Source organism: Orcinus orca, chromosome 3, assembly GCF_937001465.1.
Source record: "Orcinus orca chromosome 3, mOrcOrc1.1, whole genome shotgun sequence".
Taxonomy (NCBI): Eukaryota; Metazoa; Chordata; class Mammalia; order Artiodactyla; family Delphinidae; genus Orcinus; species Orcinus orca.
Genome location: NC_064561.1, coordinates 156599431 through 156615016, shown reverse-complemented (window position 1 = coordinate 156615016; position 15586 = coordinate 156599431). Strand labels below are relative to the sequence as shown.

At 43.7% G+C, this 15586-nt stretch overlaps 1 protein-coding gene across 2 annotated transcripts in view; it reads right to left on the bottom strand.

Moving 5' to 3' along the window:
• The window catches only part of AGXT2 (alanine--glyoxylate aminotransferase 2), a 44925-nt gene that overhangs the window by 1207 nt on the left and 28132 nt on the right, over window positions 1-15586 (bottom strand). For both annotated transcript variants that reach the window (XM_033421284.2, XM_004266011.3), the window contains exons 10-13: window positions 11023-11155; window positions 9275-9366; window positions 7748-7897; window positions 3228-3326 (exon numbers count right to left, since the gene is read on the bottom strand). In XM_033421284.2, coding sequence (XP_033277175.1) covers window positions 3228-3326; window positions 7748-7897; window positions 9275-9366; window positions 11023-11155 — 474 coding nt within the window. The remainder of the gene's footprint in view (window positions 1-3227; window positions 3327-7747; window positions 7898-9274; window positions 9367-11022; window positions 11156-15586) is intronic.

Below are 15586 nucleotides of genomic sequence, written 5' to 3'. Positions count from 1 at the left end.
TCCTCCTTTTCCTACCCAGCTTGGAGCACAGGCTTGAGGACATGAACCCCTCTCTCACCTGCCCCCTCACTCTGCTTGCCTTCCTACCCTTCCGCTGCTGCACACACACAGCAAAGTCCCAGGTCCCATCAAAGCTCTAATAGAACTGTTTTGCTCCAACATAGAGAGCTGAGAAGTGGGAAAGAAAATCACACCGCTGGTGGGCAGACACCACAAGGAATGCAGGGTCCTACTTCTGCTGGTGTCCTAAATGTTCAGGTCCTCTCGCCTTTGCCATTCTAATTTCCATTCCTCTCACTTTCCTCACTCAGTTCCTACACCCCTCACTCTGTTTCATAGACAGTCTTGCCTCATGCTCCTCAGACACTGTCAAGCAAGACCTTTCTATAAACTTGCTTGCTCCCACGTGCATTCTTATATCCTAGGCTGAAGGTTCAAGGAACAAACCATCTACGATTCGACTCCAAATTTTCCACCTGTGCCTTTGGCCCTTGCTTCTCCCATCACCTTCCCTCCAGGAAACATCCCTGCATTCTCTTGCATCTTCACCTTCTCCTCAACTTCCCTTCAGCCTATAAACAAGCAGGCTTTGGGCTTCCCTGGTGGCGCAGTGGTTGAGAGTCCGCCTGCCGATGCAGGGGACACGGATTCGTGCCCCGGTCCAGGAAGATCCCACATGCCGTGGAGCGGCTGGACCTGTGAGCCATGGCCGCTGAGCCTGTGCGTCCGGAGCCTGTGCTCCGCAACGGGAGAGGCCACAGCAGTGAGAGGCCCGCGTACCGCAAAAACAACAACAACAACAACAACAACAAAAACCAAGCAGGCTTACAGCTCTCATAATCTAAATCCAAACCACACATAAAACCACAGATAAAAATGTGTTGACCCTCCTGGTCTCTTCCAGCTACCATACAAATACTATCCTTCCTTTCATCAAACTTATAAAAATAAAAGGACTGGTTGATGCTATTGGCCATTATTTTCCACTCTGCCTTCCCTCTATTCACATCTCAACTCATTGCAGCCTGGTTTGTGTCCCATCAACCTTCTGACCCCACCCTGGGGAATCCGACGGGCACGTTCCAGCCCTCATCCTTTCTGGCCTTCTCTTCTGCATGTGGAACTTCTGTTGCTCCCCCTTCCAGAACCTCCCCACTCTGGCTCCCATGACTCCACACCCTCCTAGCTCTCCTCACAGCTCTCCACCCATTTTGTGTCTCCATCTGGGTACCTCTTATTCCACCTGCCCTTTAAAAGTTGACGTGACCCAGGTGTCTATCCTCATCCCTCTGCATTTCGCATCTAGACTCCCTTCCCAGAAGCTTTCCTCCTCTCCCCACTTCTATGCTGATGACCCCCAAATCGTGATCCTCACCTCGATTCTTTCCTCTGAGCTACAGACTTGTCTATAGATAGAAGGAGAGCAAGTTCAAAGCAGCACTCATCCCTTTATACCCAAGTCCTGGGCATTTCACTGCCACATTGCTCTCTGGATGTCTCCTCTATCCCTACGGCTGCTGGTCAAGTTCAGACAGCATCATTAGCCTCCACCTGGACTCCTGGCCTCCAGTCTCGTCCCCTCGGGTTTACTCTCCTCCGAGGACAGATTCAGAAATCAGACTGCCTGAATTTGGATCCTGGTTCTGCCACTTACTAACTGTGTGACTTGGGCAATTTACCTAGCCTCTCTGTGCCTCTTTTTCTTCATCTGTAAAATAAGGATAAGAGTACTTATTTCACAGGCGTGTTGAGAGCATTAAATGAGTCAACATATGAAAAGCATTTAGAACAGTGTATACTATCCCTTCGTATGGTTATCGGCAAGCTCACTAGATTGTATTATCATTTTCTGTTTAAGTCTTTCTCCTCTGCCAGTCCCATGGAGGGAGGGACAGATCTTATTTCTCACTGTAGCTCTAGTATCCAGCCAAGCAGTGGCTGCCTAGGACTCAAGTGTGTGCCGGACGACTAAGGACTAACTAAGCAAGTAAACAATGAATCGTTTTCTGTCTTGAGAAGTAGCCCGTCTTAGGATTTTGAATCATTAACTTACTCTGTCTGATTCATATAGAAAAATATCTGGGACCAGGACTAGAAAAAACTCAGCATTTCCCAGCAAAAGCGCTCATTCTGGTTTTGTTTGCTATGGTTTGGTTTGGGCTGGAAGAGCTTTCAGTCTGTTTGTTCACAGGCTGAGGGGAAGTTGAAATAAACTGCAGAAACAAGAGAACATCTGTTTGCCTAAGTGGAGGGTCAAGAGCACGGAGAGACATCTCATTCTCTAACCTTTAGGAAAGGAGGTGGGAAAAGGCTTGGGGGACAGATGAGCTTCTATAGAGATCTTGCCTAATAGCTCCCATTTTCTCTGTGAAGCACCAGGCGAGGGTGTTCGCTGAAATCAAGTGAGAGGCAGCAGTGAAGCAGGGAAACTAGGAAGAATGACGCATGTTTAAAACGGGAGAGAAGGATGCCGAAGGCCAAGAGCAAAGTAGGGGATGAGTAGGAGTGACCCTACATCTTAAATCTCGGCCCCGGAGCGAATCCCTGGAGAGGGTCCTGCTGGTGTGACGGATGGAGGAGCAGATCACTTTACAGTAGCAGCCCATGCCCGCGGCAGGGCCACACCAGGGTCCCGACCGTGGGGCTTGTACTTGGCTTTCCCAGGAAGGGGGCGGGGAGAGCTTGTTCTCTGCCTCTGCCAGCCTGAGAGTGAAGGGCACTGGGAGTGGCTGATTTTGAGTTCTGCATTAGGGACCTGGCGGGGCTGCCAGCACCATGACGTTGCTCCTGGCCACAGCGGCCACTAAGGCTTAGCAGGGTTGCGGGTCACAGAGTCAGAGCCCAGGGCTGAGTTAAAAAAGACTAGGACTGAGCTTTCAGAGGTTAGAACTCATTCACACGTGAGACAAACTGGGTACGCGTGACTGTCACGACACTATTATGACCTGTCGTGTAAGTCCTCTGCTTTGTCTGTGCAGCTTTTTTGCCTCCTTAGGCTGTCCTCTGTGTATATTCCCTGCCGAGCCGCAGTAACCAAACCATTTCACACAGCGCCCTCTAGTGGCCCGAGGGCTTCACTGTCCCTTTCTTTTGAAAACGTGCGAGCACTAAGCCTAGAGGAAGCGGAACTGGGTCCCCTAGCATAAGGGTGAAGAAAAGGGGCCAGCACTGGGACCTCAGGGAGATGCCTACCTAAAGTGATAGGTAAAGGCCAGCCTTCTTGTTACCTGAGAAAAAGTGCCACCCCTGCCAATCAGAAGCCCCATGCGTTTGCAGTCCTGGTGGATTTGATTTACTTCTTCACGGGGAAGAGGCTGGCGGCTCGTCTGCAAATACATTTTAAAAATATTTGGCATTTGAATGATTCAAGACATTATTTCTAAGAGGAATAAAAAGCAACTCAAGCAATCAATGCTCTTCTCTCCCTCTCAACCTCTCTCCCCCAGTAATTGAATAAAGCTATTCATTGCGGAATTGGATTTCTTTCTGTGGGGGGTGTTATTGAAAATATTTGCTTTTATCCCAGTTCATCTCAAATTCCCAAAGACAAGATGAAGCTGACTATAGACCGTCAGTGAATCTTGGCCCTGCAGTTGGTTACCCTGGGAGCTTGGTTCTTTTTTTGTTTGTTTGTTTGTTTGTTTTGCTGTACGCGGGCCTCTCACTGTTGTGGCCTCTCCCGTTGCGGAGCACAGGCTCCAGACGCGCAGGCTCAGCGGCCATGGCTCACGGGCCCAGCCGCTCCGCGGCATGTGGGATCTTCCTGGACCGGGGCACGAACCCGTGTCCCCTGCATCGGCAGACGGACTCTCAACCACTGTGCCACCAGGGAAGCCCGGGAGCTTGGTTCTTTAATAGCCGTATTTGGAGTTTGCTTTATTTATGTGGAAATTGTCCTCAGCTCTTCACTTTGTTTTGTCCATGTAAAAAATTCATTTCAAAGTCCAGGAAATGGCTGTGAAGTTGCACAAGGGCATGAACGGTCCAAGCTTTCTCTGGGCCATAGTATGGCCTGGGCAACTGGGGTGGGTCTGTTTGTCCTCATCTTCCCTGCTTGTGGAATTTGCTCTTTCTCACCCAAGACTTAATCCTCCAGGGTCAGGAAAGGTAAGCTCTCTGGAGCTTAGAGGATGTTTCAGGTCACTTGGCATCTGAAGGTTGTCCCTTCCTGTGGGCCCAGGTATTCCAGTACCCTTTTGATGACACTGGGCTGGGGACTTCTGAGTCTGTGAGCACAAATGCTCCAACTTAGTCAAGTCCATTGTGAAGCTTTAAGATAAAGAAAATACAATTCAAACTTTCCCACTACTAGATAATGGAGGACCAGGATGGGGAAAAGACCAGCATTTCCTCATTGATCCTAAAATGTCATCCTGCTTGCCCCTAATGTTCTCATGAGGAAAGACTAAAACACGACAATATAATTTAAGGCTAAACTGTGAAAGCTAGAAAGAAGTCAAATATGGTTTGGGGGACGAGAGGTCAGAGGTCAGAAAGGGTTCCTCAGGGGCAGTTGGGTTGATGGGCCTTGGTGGCTATCAAGGGTCTGGAGAGGTGGACTTTGTTTGGCTTTAGCCTGGTCTGGGCCAGCACGCTCCCTGCTCCTTTGTGCATTTTATTACCCCCTGGGCTCAACTGCTCTGACTAATTGAACATCTTGTAGGCATTCCGAAGAGAAAAGCACAGTCAGAAAAGCTAATGAGGCAAAGCCACAGGACAGCCTGCCCGGGCCCTGTGCTCGAGTCTAAGTCCCAATCACTCCATAATCAAATGGGCATGTTAGTAACTAACCTCTTCTCAGGGATGTAATGTAGCTTTGTGTTTATTTATTTATTTATTTATTGCCGTTTTTGAGGGATAAATCTTCACTTAAACAATTATAAAAGTAATGCAGGGTTATTGGGAAAAACTCCTGAAAGCGATATGCAAATGCACTAAGTAAAAATGAAACGTTTCCCCTTCTCCAATCCTACTCCTAGGGATACCGCCTGTTGGTAATTAGTGGGAACTAGACACTTTTTCTATGCCTATACATACATTTAAATGCATATTTAAAAAAATGTCATACTTTATAATGTTCTGCAATTTGCTTTGAACAATTTACAATGTATCCCGAACATCTTTCCATGTCAGTGTATTTGGACCTAGTCTTCTTTTTTTAAAAATTTTATTTAGTTATTTTATTTCTTTTTGGCTGTGTCGGGTCTTAGTTGCAGCACTCAGGATCTTTCGTTAAGTCTCTCGGGCTCTTCCTTGTGGTGCACGACTTCTCTATAGTTGTGGCTTGGGGGTTTTCTCTCTGTAGTTGTGGCGCGCAGGCTCCAGAGTGCATGTGCTCTGTAGTTTGTGGCACGCAGGCTCTCTAGTTGAGATGTGTGAGCTCGGTAGTTGTGGTGCACGGGCTTAGCTGCCCTGCAGCATGTGGGATCTTAGTTCCCTGACCAGGGATCAAACCTGTGTCCTCTGCATTGTAAAGTGGATTCTTTACCATTGGATCACCAGGGAAGTCCCTGGATCTAGTCTTCTTAAAGATTACCTAGTATTTTGTTGTTTGTTGGTAGAGCAATTTGTTTAATCTCTTATTTTTGGACATTTATGTTATTTTCAATTTTTGTTTATGATCATAAGAATGCTGCAAACATCCCCACTCATTTATATCTTTACACACTTCTGTGAATATTTCTTTAGGACACACCACTCTAAGTGGAATGGCTAGGTCAAAATGTATACATGTAAAATTTTGATAGATACAGACAAATTTCTGTCCAAAGGGCTGTATCCAATTCACATCCTTACTAACTGCTTATGGGAGTTTTGATTCTGGGTTATACTGTATAGCGTTAAAGCCAAGTTCTGAGCTGTTTTAATTACATGAATGTGGTCTGAAGTGTTGCAGGGGCCGGAAATCAATCAACAAACACGGATAAAGCACTCACCGTCTGTGTATTTCCTGGCCTCAAAAGTGTACAGTTTATTTAGGAAAAGAAGGTATTTATACGTGAAAACCGAGTCAACAAATACATGATTTGAAAGAGCCTTTCAAAGGAGCTCTTTAGACAGTGAGTGTGAGAGATTTTAATTTTTTCCGTAATACAGTTTGCACATCTTTCCATGTCACATGTATTTCTGTGCCATGTAGTATGGACGTACCATCCTTTAGCTTGCTCTGTATCAATGGGATTCTGATGTTTTACCACGACAACTCAAGTTCTGAAGAGCATCTCTGTTCACACGTCTTGGAGTGCACAGAAGTTGGCTTCGGATTAGTGGGAAAGGGACGAACGCCTCCTCTTTCACTGGGCTTTCTTTGGTGGAGTCTGGGCTTTGAGGCATCTAGGCATCCTCGAGGGACCTCTTGTGGGGGGAACTGGAATGGACTCTTCTGAGCCTTAAAACAGCCCTTGATGGAGCCCCAAGCTGAAGGTATGTTACGGCCTGCGAGCCAGAGGGCCTAGTCTCATGTTACTCTTATTTTCCTGCTGTCTTCCCTTAGCTTTCAAATCTGTTTCAAACGTTCCTGCTTTTCACTGGCTCTGCTGTGTGGTACTAATGGGAGAGTGTTATATCCATGGTCTAGTCTGAATATTGAGAGAACTGAACACAGTCCTTCTAGACTAGGGTGGTGTGATGAGAGCCAACAGCAAGAAGTCACCCACGGATAAGAATTAGGGTGAAGGGGCTGGTCTGACTATTGATTCCTGTGCCAAGATTCCCCTGCTGTCACTCCCCCCAGAGGATTTAGAGTTTGCGTTTATGGAGGATTGGGACAATTTCCTACTGACATGGACCCTAGGGGCAGCAGTAACAACAGAGGGAAAGATTTGAGAAACACGGCAAAGAATCAATAAAACTTGACGTTAGAACTAAGGAGAGGGAAGGGGTCACAGATTATCTTGTGGTTTTGAGGCTAGGGAATTGGGAGAACAGTGGAGGGGGAAAAACAGACACAGTGACCTTGCGAAGAATCACTGGCTTAAGGGCAATGCTAAGTTCAATTGTCATATCGAGTTTGAGGTCACCTTGCAGTAGGTCATCAGAAAGTCACATTCCGCCCTTGTTACTTGGGAGATTGAAGTCCATTCACAAACAAACAAACAAACAAATACAAAACCCTATAAATCTTTTTTGTTTGTTTTTTTTTTTTTGCGGTACGCGGGCCTCTCACTGTTGGGGCCTCTCCCGTTGCGGAGCACAGGCTCCGGACGCGCAGGCTCAGCGGCCATGGCTCACAGGCCCAGCTGCTCCGCGGCATGTGGGATCTTCCCAGACCGGGGCACGAACCCGTGTCCTGCATCGGCAGGCGGACTCTCAACCACTGCGCCACCAGGGAAGCCCAAAACCCTATAAATCTTTAACATCCTCGCCCCAAACCAACACCACAACCTTCTCCTGGCCCTTCCCCCTTACTTCCGCTAGCTCTCTGTCCCCCTGCCCCTCCCCCAATAATTTCCTCCCTTCCTTATATTTCTAATTCAAAATATTCATTACCATTGCTCTTTGCCTAGTCTGGCAAGAATAACATCAACTCCCTTTTGCAAATGCTTTTCTGCACTCTAGGACTCTCGATGACCAGCTAGCCTGTCCTTCATACTCAACACTCCCAACTCATCTCTAATGAGCTTTGCTCAGTCTTGCTGTCCTTGTGTGCTCTCTTCCTGAGAATGAATGAGCTTGTAGCTGAGGCTTCCTACTTTAACTCTTGCCGCCCCCCGAGAAGCTGCAGAGAGAACAGCAGATCACAACCTACCTTATCCTTCACCATCTCTATTCCTATCATGAGGCCTTTGCCTCGGACGTCTCCAACGATTTCAAATTCATCCCTCAGCTTAGCAAACTTCAGTAACATATAGGTGCCAACTTCCTGGCTGTTTTCTTGTAGATTTTCTTCTTTAATTACCTGTTGAGAGAAAGCCCCAAATGACCTTGCATTAAAAAAGTTCTAAAACGGACTGAGAAACATGGAGAAATAAATGTATGTGAACCTCTTTACAAAAACTTGACCAGACAAATGGAACCCAAAGTCTAGTATGGCCATAACTTGTCCTACAAAAAGATCTGCTGTAGGGAGAAAAAAAATTCTTGGTAGAGGGGATGCTTCCCCCCTACCCTCCTCATCTTCAGGGGTGGGTAAAAATTTAGGAAAAAATAAAAGAGACGTCTCAGTGTTGAGCTCTTTGTGGGCCCAGAGTCAGGGCACCTGAGATATATATTCAATAAAAGGATTTTCACCTACTTCCACCCACAGCAGAGACCTGTGATTCCTGACTAAACACAAGCAGTATACTACACTTATAACCAGCTGATAATAACTGCATGACTCCAGGCAGAACCTGATGTTTTTAAGACCTACTTGTTCACCTAAATCCTCTCTATCTGCTAAATTGGTTGAGGCGACACAGGACTTAAAAAATGTAAGCTGGCAATGTCTACAGAATGAAATAAATGACACATCCTACTTACACTTTCTCATTTTGAGATTTAATCATATTTGAAGATACTTTTTAATTTGCAAGGGCAGCTTTTACTTACTTATTTTTATTGAAAAATGTTTTAAATTTAATTTTTTTGAATAAGTGAATCACGTGCCTCGTTCAAACATCAGAAAGTACAGAAGCGTAGAGTAGAATGAGCCTCACTGATCCCTGTTCCCCAGCCACCAAGTTTCCTTCTCCACAAAAAACCATTGTTATTAATTTCTTGGACATTCTTCCAGAAATATGTTACACTTTTAAGCAAACGCTATTATGCATATAAGCAAGGGCATCTAAAAAAATCTTTTCAACAGATGAGACCCCAGGCAAAATCAATGGCCTGGAGCTGAACCACAGCTGAATCACCTTGTTGGAATTGCATAGAACTCACTTGCTCTTTCCTCTTTTAATTTATGACAGTACAACAAAAATAAGGAAGCATATATAAGACAGGACCAAAATTAAACTGAAATCAAGGATAGCCATTGGTAAATATCCATAAAATACCACTCAAATGACAAAGAAATTTCAGTGCTACCAGCTAGCTAGGAAAATTCTTATATTTCCCATGTGTGTGAGGTTTATTACATATTATTTCATATCCAATACTTGAAGCACTCACAGTAGATCTTAAAAAGGGGGAGGGGGCAGAATAATAACTGGAAATCTAACTTAAATTCATGGACTAGGAATTAACTCTTCACTTTAATCATGAAATGTGATAGAGTTCTGATAATGTGTGTGTAGTTTTGAGGTAGTCGTTTGGTGAAATGAGTGATGTTGATGCGGTTGCTGGAAAGTACCTCAAGCACCGATGATCCAATGGCGCAGGCCATGGGGTTCCCTCCGAAGGTATTGAAGTGAAGCAGGCGTTTAGCCAAAGACTTGGCAATCTCTGGAGGGGGTGGAGAATAAAAGTGGATAAAGGGTGACACATTCCTATCTATAATCTCCCATCATGCATTTGGATTATATTTACCTTCATGTTGTATATGTACGTGTAATATATTTCATGGCGTCCAATTCATTCTTCACTCACCAGATAGTGGATGTTATGGTTGGAATTGTGTCTCTTCAGTCCCCCACCCCAATTCATACGTTGAAGCCCTAACCCACAATGTGACTGTAATTGAAGGTAGGGCCTTTAAGGAGGTAATTAAGGTCATAAGGGTGGGGCCCTAATCCAATAGGATTGGTATTCTCCTAAGAAGAAGAGACATCAGAGCCTTTTCTAGCTGTGGAAAAGGACATGTGAGGACACAGCAAGAAGGTGTTCATCTGCAAGAGAGATCTCACCCAAAACCAACTCTGCTCATACCTTGATCTTGGATTTCAGCCTCTAGAACTGTGAGAGAATAAGCCCAAGCTGACTAATACGGTGGATAAGGAAAAATTGCTTATTTATTCAATGAGAAGTTTAATAATAAAAATCTTTAATGTGTTGTATGAATTGAAAAGTACTCTAAAACTTGATTTATGGGAACTTACATGGAACCTTCATTAGCTAAGCCTTTTTTCTATATTCCACTCTTGGGACTAAGAAGGAAATATTTTTTTAAAAATCTCATATCAAGGATTTCATAATATAATTTCAAGATTGTTTCAGGGTTAGTATATATTCAGTTCATTATACTTCACATTCTACATCCACATTTTAGTAACTTTTTTCATTCAATAAAAACACTGAGGGCTTCCCTGGTGGCACAGTGGTTGAGAGTCCACCTGCTGATGCAGGGGACATGGGTTTGTGCCCTGGTCTGGGAAGATCCCACATGCCGTGGAGCGGCTGGGCCCGTGAGCCATGGCCGCTGAGCCTGCGCATCCGGAGCCTGTGCTCCGCAACGGGAGAGGCCCCAACAGTGAGAGGCCCGCGTACCGCAAAAAAAAAAACCAAAAAAAACCAAAACACTGAGCTCTTACAAGGCACTTAATTATACTTTGGAGCCTCTCAAGTATGCTTACTATTGGTTGGAAAAACAAATGAAATAATTTTAAGATTTTCAACACTAAATGGTTCATAAAATTCTTTTCTGTAAAACCTCACTAAAATGGGAAATACAGCTAATTCTAATGTTCATTTTATAGAATGTTATAGCAAAGTGAGATTGTATTGTCTTTAGCTGTTTTGCTGATGATCAACAGAGAAAACTATCACCTGGACCTTGAGTCTATAGCTTATTGGTGTGGTAAGACTAGGTCAGGGTGTCCTTCAAGAATATGATTCCCTTGGAAACTTCAGCACTGGCTTCAGGTTGTTTAGCAAGGATCTCTTGTGTTGGTTTTGTTTTTGTGGCACGTTTGCCTAGATGTTGTCAGTAGAGTAGAACCCTGCATTTCATTGTGGGTCTGGGAGAATTAGTCTTCTCTACAGCAAGAGCAAAAAGAGCTGGTTTTCTTCCATCTCTTCTACCATCTGGCAGACAGTTTCCCTTTTTCATTGCTTGGGAATCCCATCACTGTCTCTAGCCCACACAAGTTCCAATACACATGTTTTCTGCCATTGCTGATGCAGGAGACCCAGAAGCAGACAAAAACTGCCTGTAGTTCCTACCTGGAGTTGTCACAACTGCTGCCATGGGAAAGCCATTCCCAATCCCTTTAGCCATGGTGACAATATCCGGCAGGACACCGTGCGTTTGGAAGCCCCAGAAGTGAGAACCCAACCTTCCAAATCCTGTCTGCACCTGTGAAAACAAGTCCCAAATCATTGGAAAGCTTTCAAAGAAATGTTGGTTTTTTCTTGACTCTCTGGTTTCTTCTCTTTCCTCCTCTTCCATCTCCTCCTTCCTAACATCATCATCATCATCAGTCATCATCATCACCATCCTCATACTATTATGGAGAAAGCACTTATTCTGCACCTGACCTTTTATTTTTATTTTTTTAACATCTTTATTGGGGTATAATTGCTTTACAATGGTGTGTTAGTTTCTGCTTTATAACAAAGTGAATCAGTTATACATATACATATGTTCCCATATCTCTTCCCTCTTGCATCTCCCTCCCTCCCACCCTCCCTATCCCACCCCTCCAGGCTGCACCTGACCTTTTAGGCACCAAAAGCTGGTTACTAGCATTGTGTGGTTCTAGACATGGTTTTTAACTCCTCTGAATCCATGTTAACTCTGTTGAGTGGAAACAATAGCAATACATCACAGGGCTGCTGTGAGGGTCATATACATAATGCACGTGAAAAAGGTGATTGTGATTAGCAATCCTTGATAAGGATCTCCTATGTGTAAGGCTGTGTCTGCCCCAGGCTGGATGAAGCAGGAGTTACAGTAAGCAAATTGGTGCTGGGGTGCCCACCACCCAGCCCAGACAGGCTGGTTGTCCTTTTCCCTGTGATTTCTTTTTCCTCCTGGGAATTAGTCATGAGGAGGACCCAGCTGAGTCAGTTAAGTCAGGATGGAGCTAAGTTGAACTTAGTCGTTTTGTGCATGCTGTTTCCTCTTTCTAGAAAGCCCTCTCCCCGCTTCTTCATCTCACTAACTCCTCTTCTCTTTCAAGACACAGTTTCATCATTATTCGGCATAGGAAGATTCTCCTGAGCTGCACTAGGGCCCCCACTCAAGGCACCTAAGCTGCCGTCAGAACTTCTCACCTTGGACTACTATCACCAGCATACATGTATCTTATTTTTCTCTTTATCCACAATACCTAGCAGAGTGCCTGATAAAAGTAGACACTTAGTGTTTGTAGAATGGATAAAAAAGTGGCGGAAGTGCCTAAGTGAATAAAGCCACACAAACATTTCTATGCAAATTTTCGCCAGAGCCTTTTTGGTGAAGGTTCCTTGATCTCCTTCTGGTTCTCAGTCTCCTGGGCTGTCTGTCTGTCTCTCTCTCTACACATACACACATTGCAGGTCTGGGGTAGAGGTGTGGGCACTTGAAGCTGATTCTGAAATGCACTTGAAAGAGCAAGGGTCCTTCTCAGGCTTCCTGATTATTTTCTTGCTCTCTCCAGGGTGCTGCTGCAAAGGCAGATGTTGGGGGTTACAATTAGACGAGAGTGAACAACGTAGGAGAAGAGCTTAGACGTGGGAGTCAGACAGACGTGGGCTCGAATCCTGGGTCTCCGACTTCCTAGTTACGGGCCTCTGGACAAGCTGATGAATTTGCCCAAATGAGATAACATAGGAAGAGTTCATGGCAAATCCATCCATTTTGCCTTTCTGCCTATCTTAATTTTTCACTTCATCTATCAAAGTACCATCAATGAATGGTGAAAGATCAGACTGCTTGGACAACACGTGAAATTATGTAGGACCATAAACCGTGTTTAGCCACCTAAGAAGTATCAGTTCCACAGAATCTTTTAGTTGAACAGAGATGATTCATTCTTTTTTTTTTTTTTTTTTTTTTGGCAGTACGCGGGCCTCTCACTGTTGTGGCCTCTCCCGTTGCGGAGCACAGGCTCCGGATGCACAGGCTCAGCGGCCATGGCTCATGGGTCCAGCCGCTCTGCGGCATGTGGGATCTCCCCAGACTGGGGCACGAGCCCGCGTCCCCTGCATTGGCAGGCGGACTCTCAACCACTGCGCCACCAGGGAAGCCCACATGTGTCTTTTTGAATTATGTTTTTCTCTGGGTATATGTCCAGTAGTGGGATTTCTGGATCATGTGGTAATTCTATTTTCAGTTTTTTAAGGAAGCTCCATACGCTTCTCCATAGTGGCTGTATTAATTTACATTCCCACCAACAGTGCAAGAGGGGTCCCTTTTCTCCGTACCCTCTCCAGCATTTGTTGTTTGTAGATTTTCTGATGATGCCCATTCTAACTGGTGTGAGGTGATACCTCACTGTAGTTTTGATTTGCATTTCTCTAATAATTAGTGATGTTGAGCAGCTTTTCATGTGCTTCTTGGCCATCTGTATGTCTCCTTTGGAGAAATGTCTCTTTAGGTCTTCTGCCCATTTTTGGATTGGGTTGTTTGTTTTTTTTGATATTGAGCTGCATGAGCTGTCTATATATTTTGGAGATTAATCCTTTGCCCATTGATTCGTTTGCAAATATTTTCTCCCATTCTGAGGGTTGTCTTTTCACCTTGTTTATGGTTTCCTTTGCTGTGCAAAAGCTTTGAAGTTTCATTAGGCCCCATTTGTTTACTTCTGTTTTTATTTCCATTTCTCTAGGAGGTGGGTCAAAAAGGATCTTGCTGTGATTTATGTCAAAGAGTGTCCTGCCTATGTTTTCCTCTAAGAGTTTTACAGTGTCCAGTCTTACATTTAGGTCTGTAATCCATTTTGAGTTTATTTTTGTGTATGGCGTTAAGGAGTGTTCTAATTTCATTCTTTTACATGTAGCTGTCCAGCTTTCCCAGCACCACTTATTGAAGAGACTGTCTTTTCTCCATTTTATATCCTTGCCTCCTTTGTCATAGATTAGTTGACCATAGGTGCGTGGGTTCATCTCTGGGCTTTCTATCTTGTTGCATTGATGTATGTTTCTGTTTTTGTGCCAGTACGTATTGTCTTGATTACTGTAGCTTTATAGTATAGTCTGAAGTCAGGGAGTCTGATTCCTCCAGCTCTGTTTTTTTTCCCTCAAGCCTGCTTTGACTATTCAGGGTCTTTTTTGTCTCCATACAAATTTTAAGATATTTTGTTCTACTTCCGTAAAAAATGCCATTGGTAATTTCCTAGGGATTGCATTGAATCTGTAGATTGCTTTGGGTAGTATAGTGATTTTCGCAATTGATTCTTCCAATCCAAGAACATGGTATGTCTCTCCATCTGTTGGCATCATCTTTAATTTCTTTCATCAGTGTCTTATAGTTTTCTGTATACAGGTCTTTTGTCTCCCTAGGTAGGTTTATTCCTAGGTATTTTATTCTTTTTTGCAATGGTAAATGGGACTGTTTCCTTACTTTCTCTTTCAGAATTTTCATCATTAGTGTATAGGAATGCAAGAGATTTCTGTGCATTAATTTTGTATCCTGCTACTTTACCAAATGCATTGATTAGCTCTAGTAGTTTTCTGGTGGCATCTTTAGGATTCTCTATGTATAGTATCGTGCCATCTCCAAACAGTGACAGTTTTACTTCTTCTTTTCCAATTTGTATTCCTTTTATTTCTTTTTCTTTTCTGATTACCATGGCTAGGACTTCCAAAACTATGTTGAATAATAGTGGTGAGAGTGGACAACCTTGTCTTGTTCCTGATCTTAGAGGAAATGGTTTCAGTTTTTCACCATTGAGAATGATGTTTGCTGTGGGTTTGTCATATATGGCCTTAATTATGTTGAGGTAGGTTCCCTCTGTGCCCACTTTCTGGAGAGTTTTTATCATAAATGGGTGTTGAATGCTGTCGAAAGATTTTTCTGCATCTATTGAGGTGATCATATGGTTTTTCTTCTTCAATTTGTTAATATGGTGTATCACATTGATTGAGTTGTGTATATTGAAGAATCCTTGCATCCCTGGGATAAATCCCACTCAATCATGGTGTATGATTCTTTTCATGTGTTGTTGGATTCTGTTTGTTAGTATTTTGTTGAGGATTTTTGCATCTATATTCATCAGTGATATTGGTCTGTAATTTTCTTTTTTTGTAGTATCTCTGTCTGGTTTTGGTATCAGAGTGATGGTGGCCTCATAGAATGAGTTTGGGAGTGTTCCTTCCTCTGCAAATTTTTGGAAGAGTTTGAGAAGGATGGGTGTTAGCTCTTCTCTAAATGTTTGATAGAATTCACCTGTGAAGCCATCTGGTCCTGGACTTTTGTTTGTTGGAAGATTTTTAATCACAGTTTCAATTTCATTACTTTTGATTGGTCTGCTCATATTTTCTATTTCTTCCTGGTTCAGTCTTGGAAGGTTATACCTTTCTAAGAATTTGTCCATTTCTTCCAGGTTGTCCATTTTATTAGCATAGAGTTGCTTATAGTAGTCTCTTAGGATGCTTTGTATTTCTGCCATGTCTGTTGTAACTTCTCCATTTTCATTTCTAATTTTATTGATTTGATTCCTCTCCCTCTTTTTCTTGATGAGTCTGGCTAATGGCTTATCAATTTTTTTTATCTTCTCAAAGAACCAGCTTTTAGTTTTATTTATCTTTGCTATTGTTTTCTTTGTTTCTATTTCATTTATTTCTGCTCTGCTCTTTATGATTT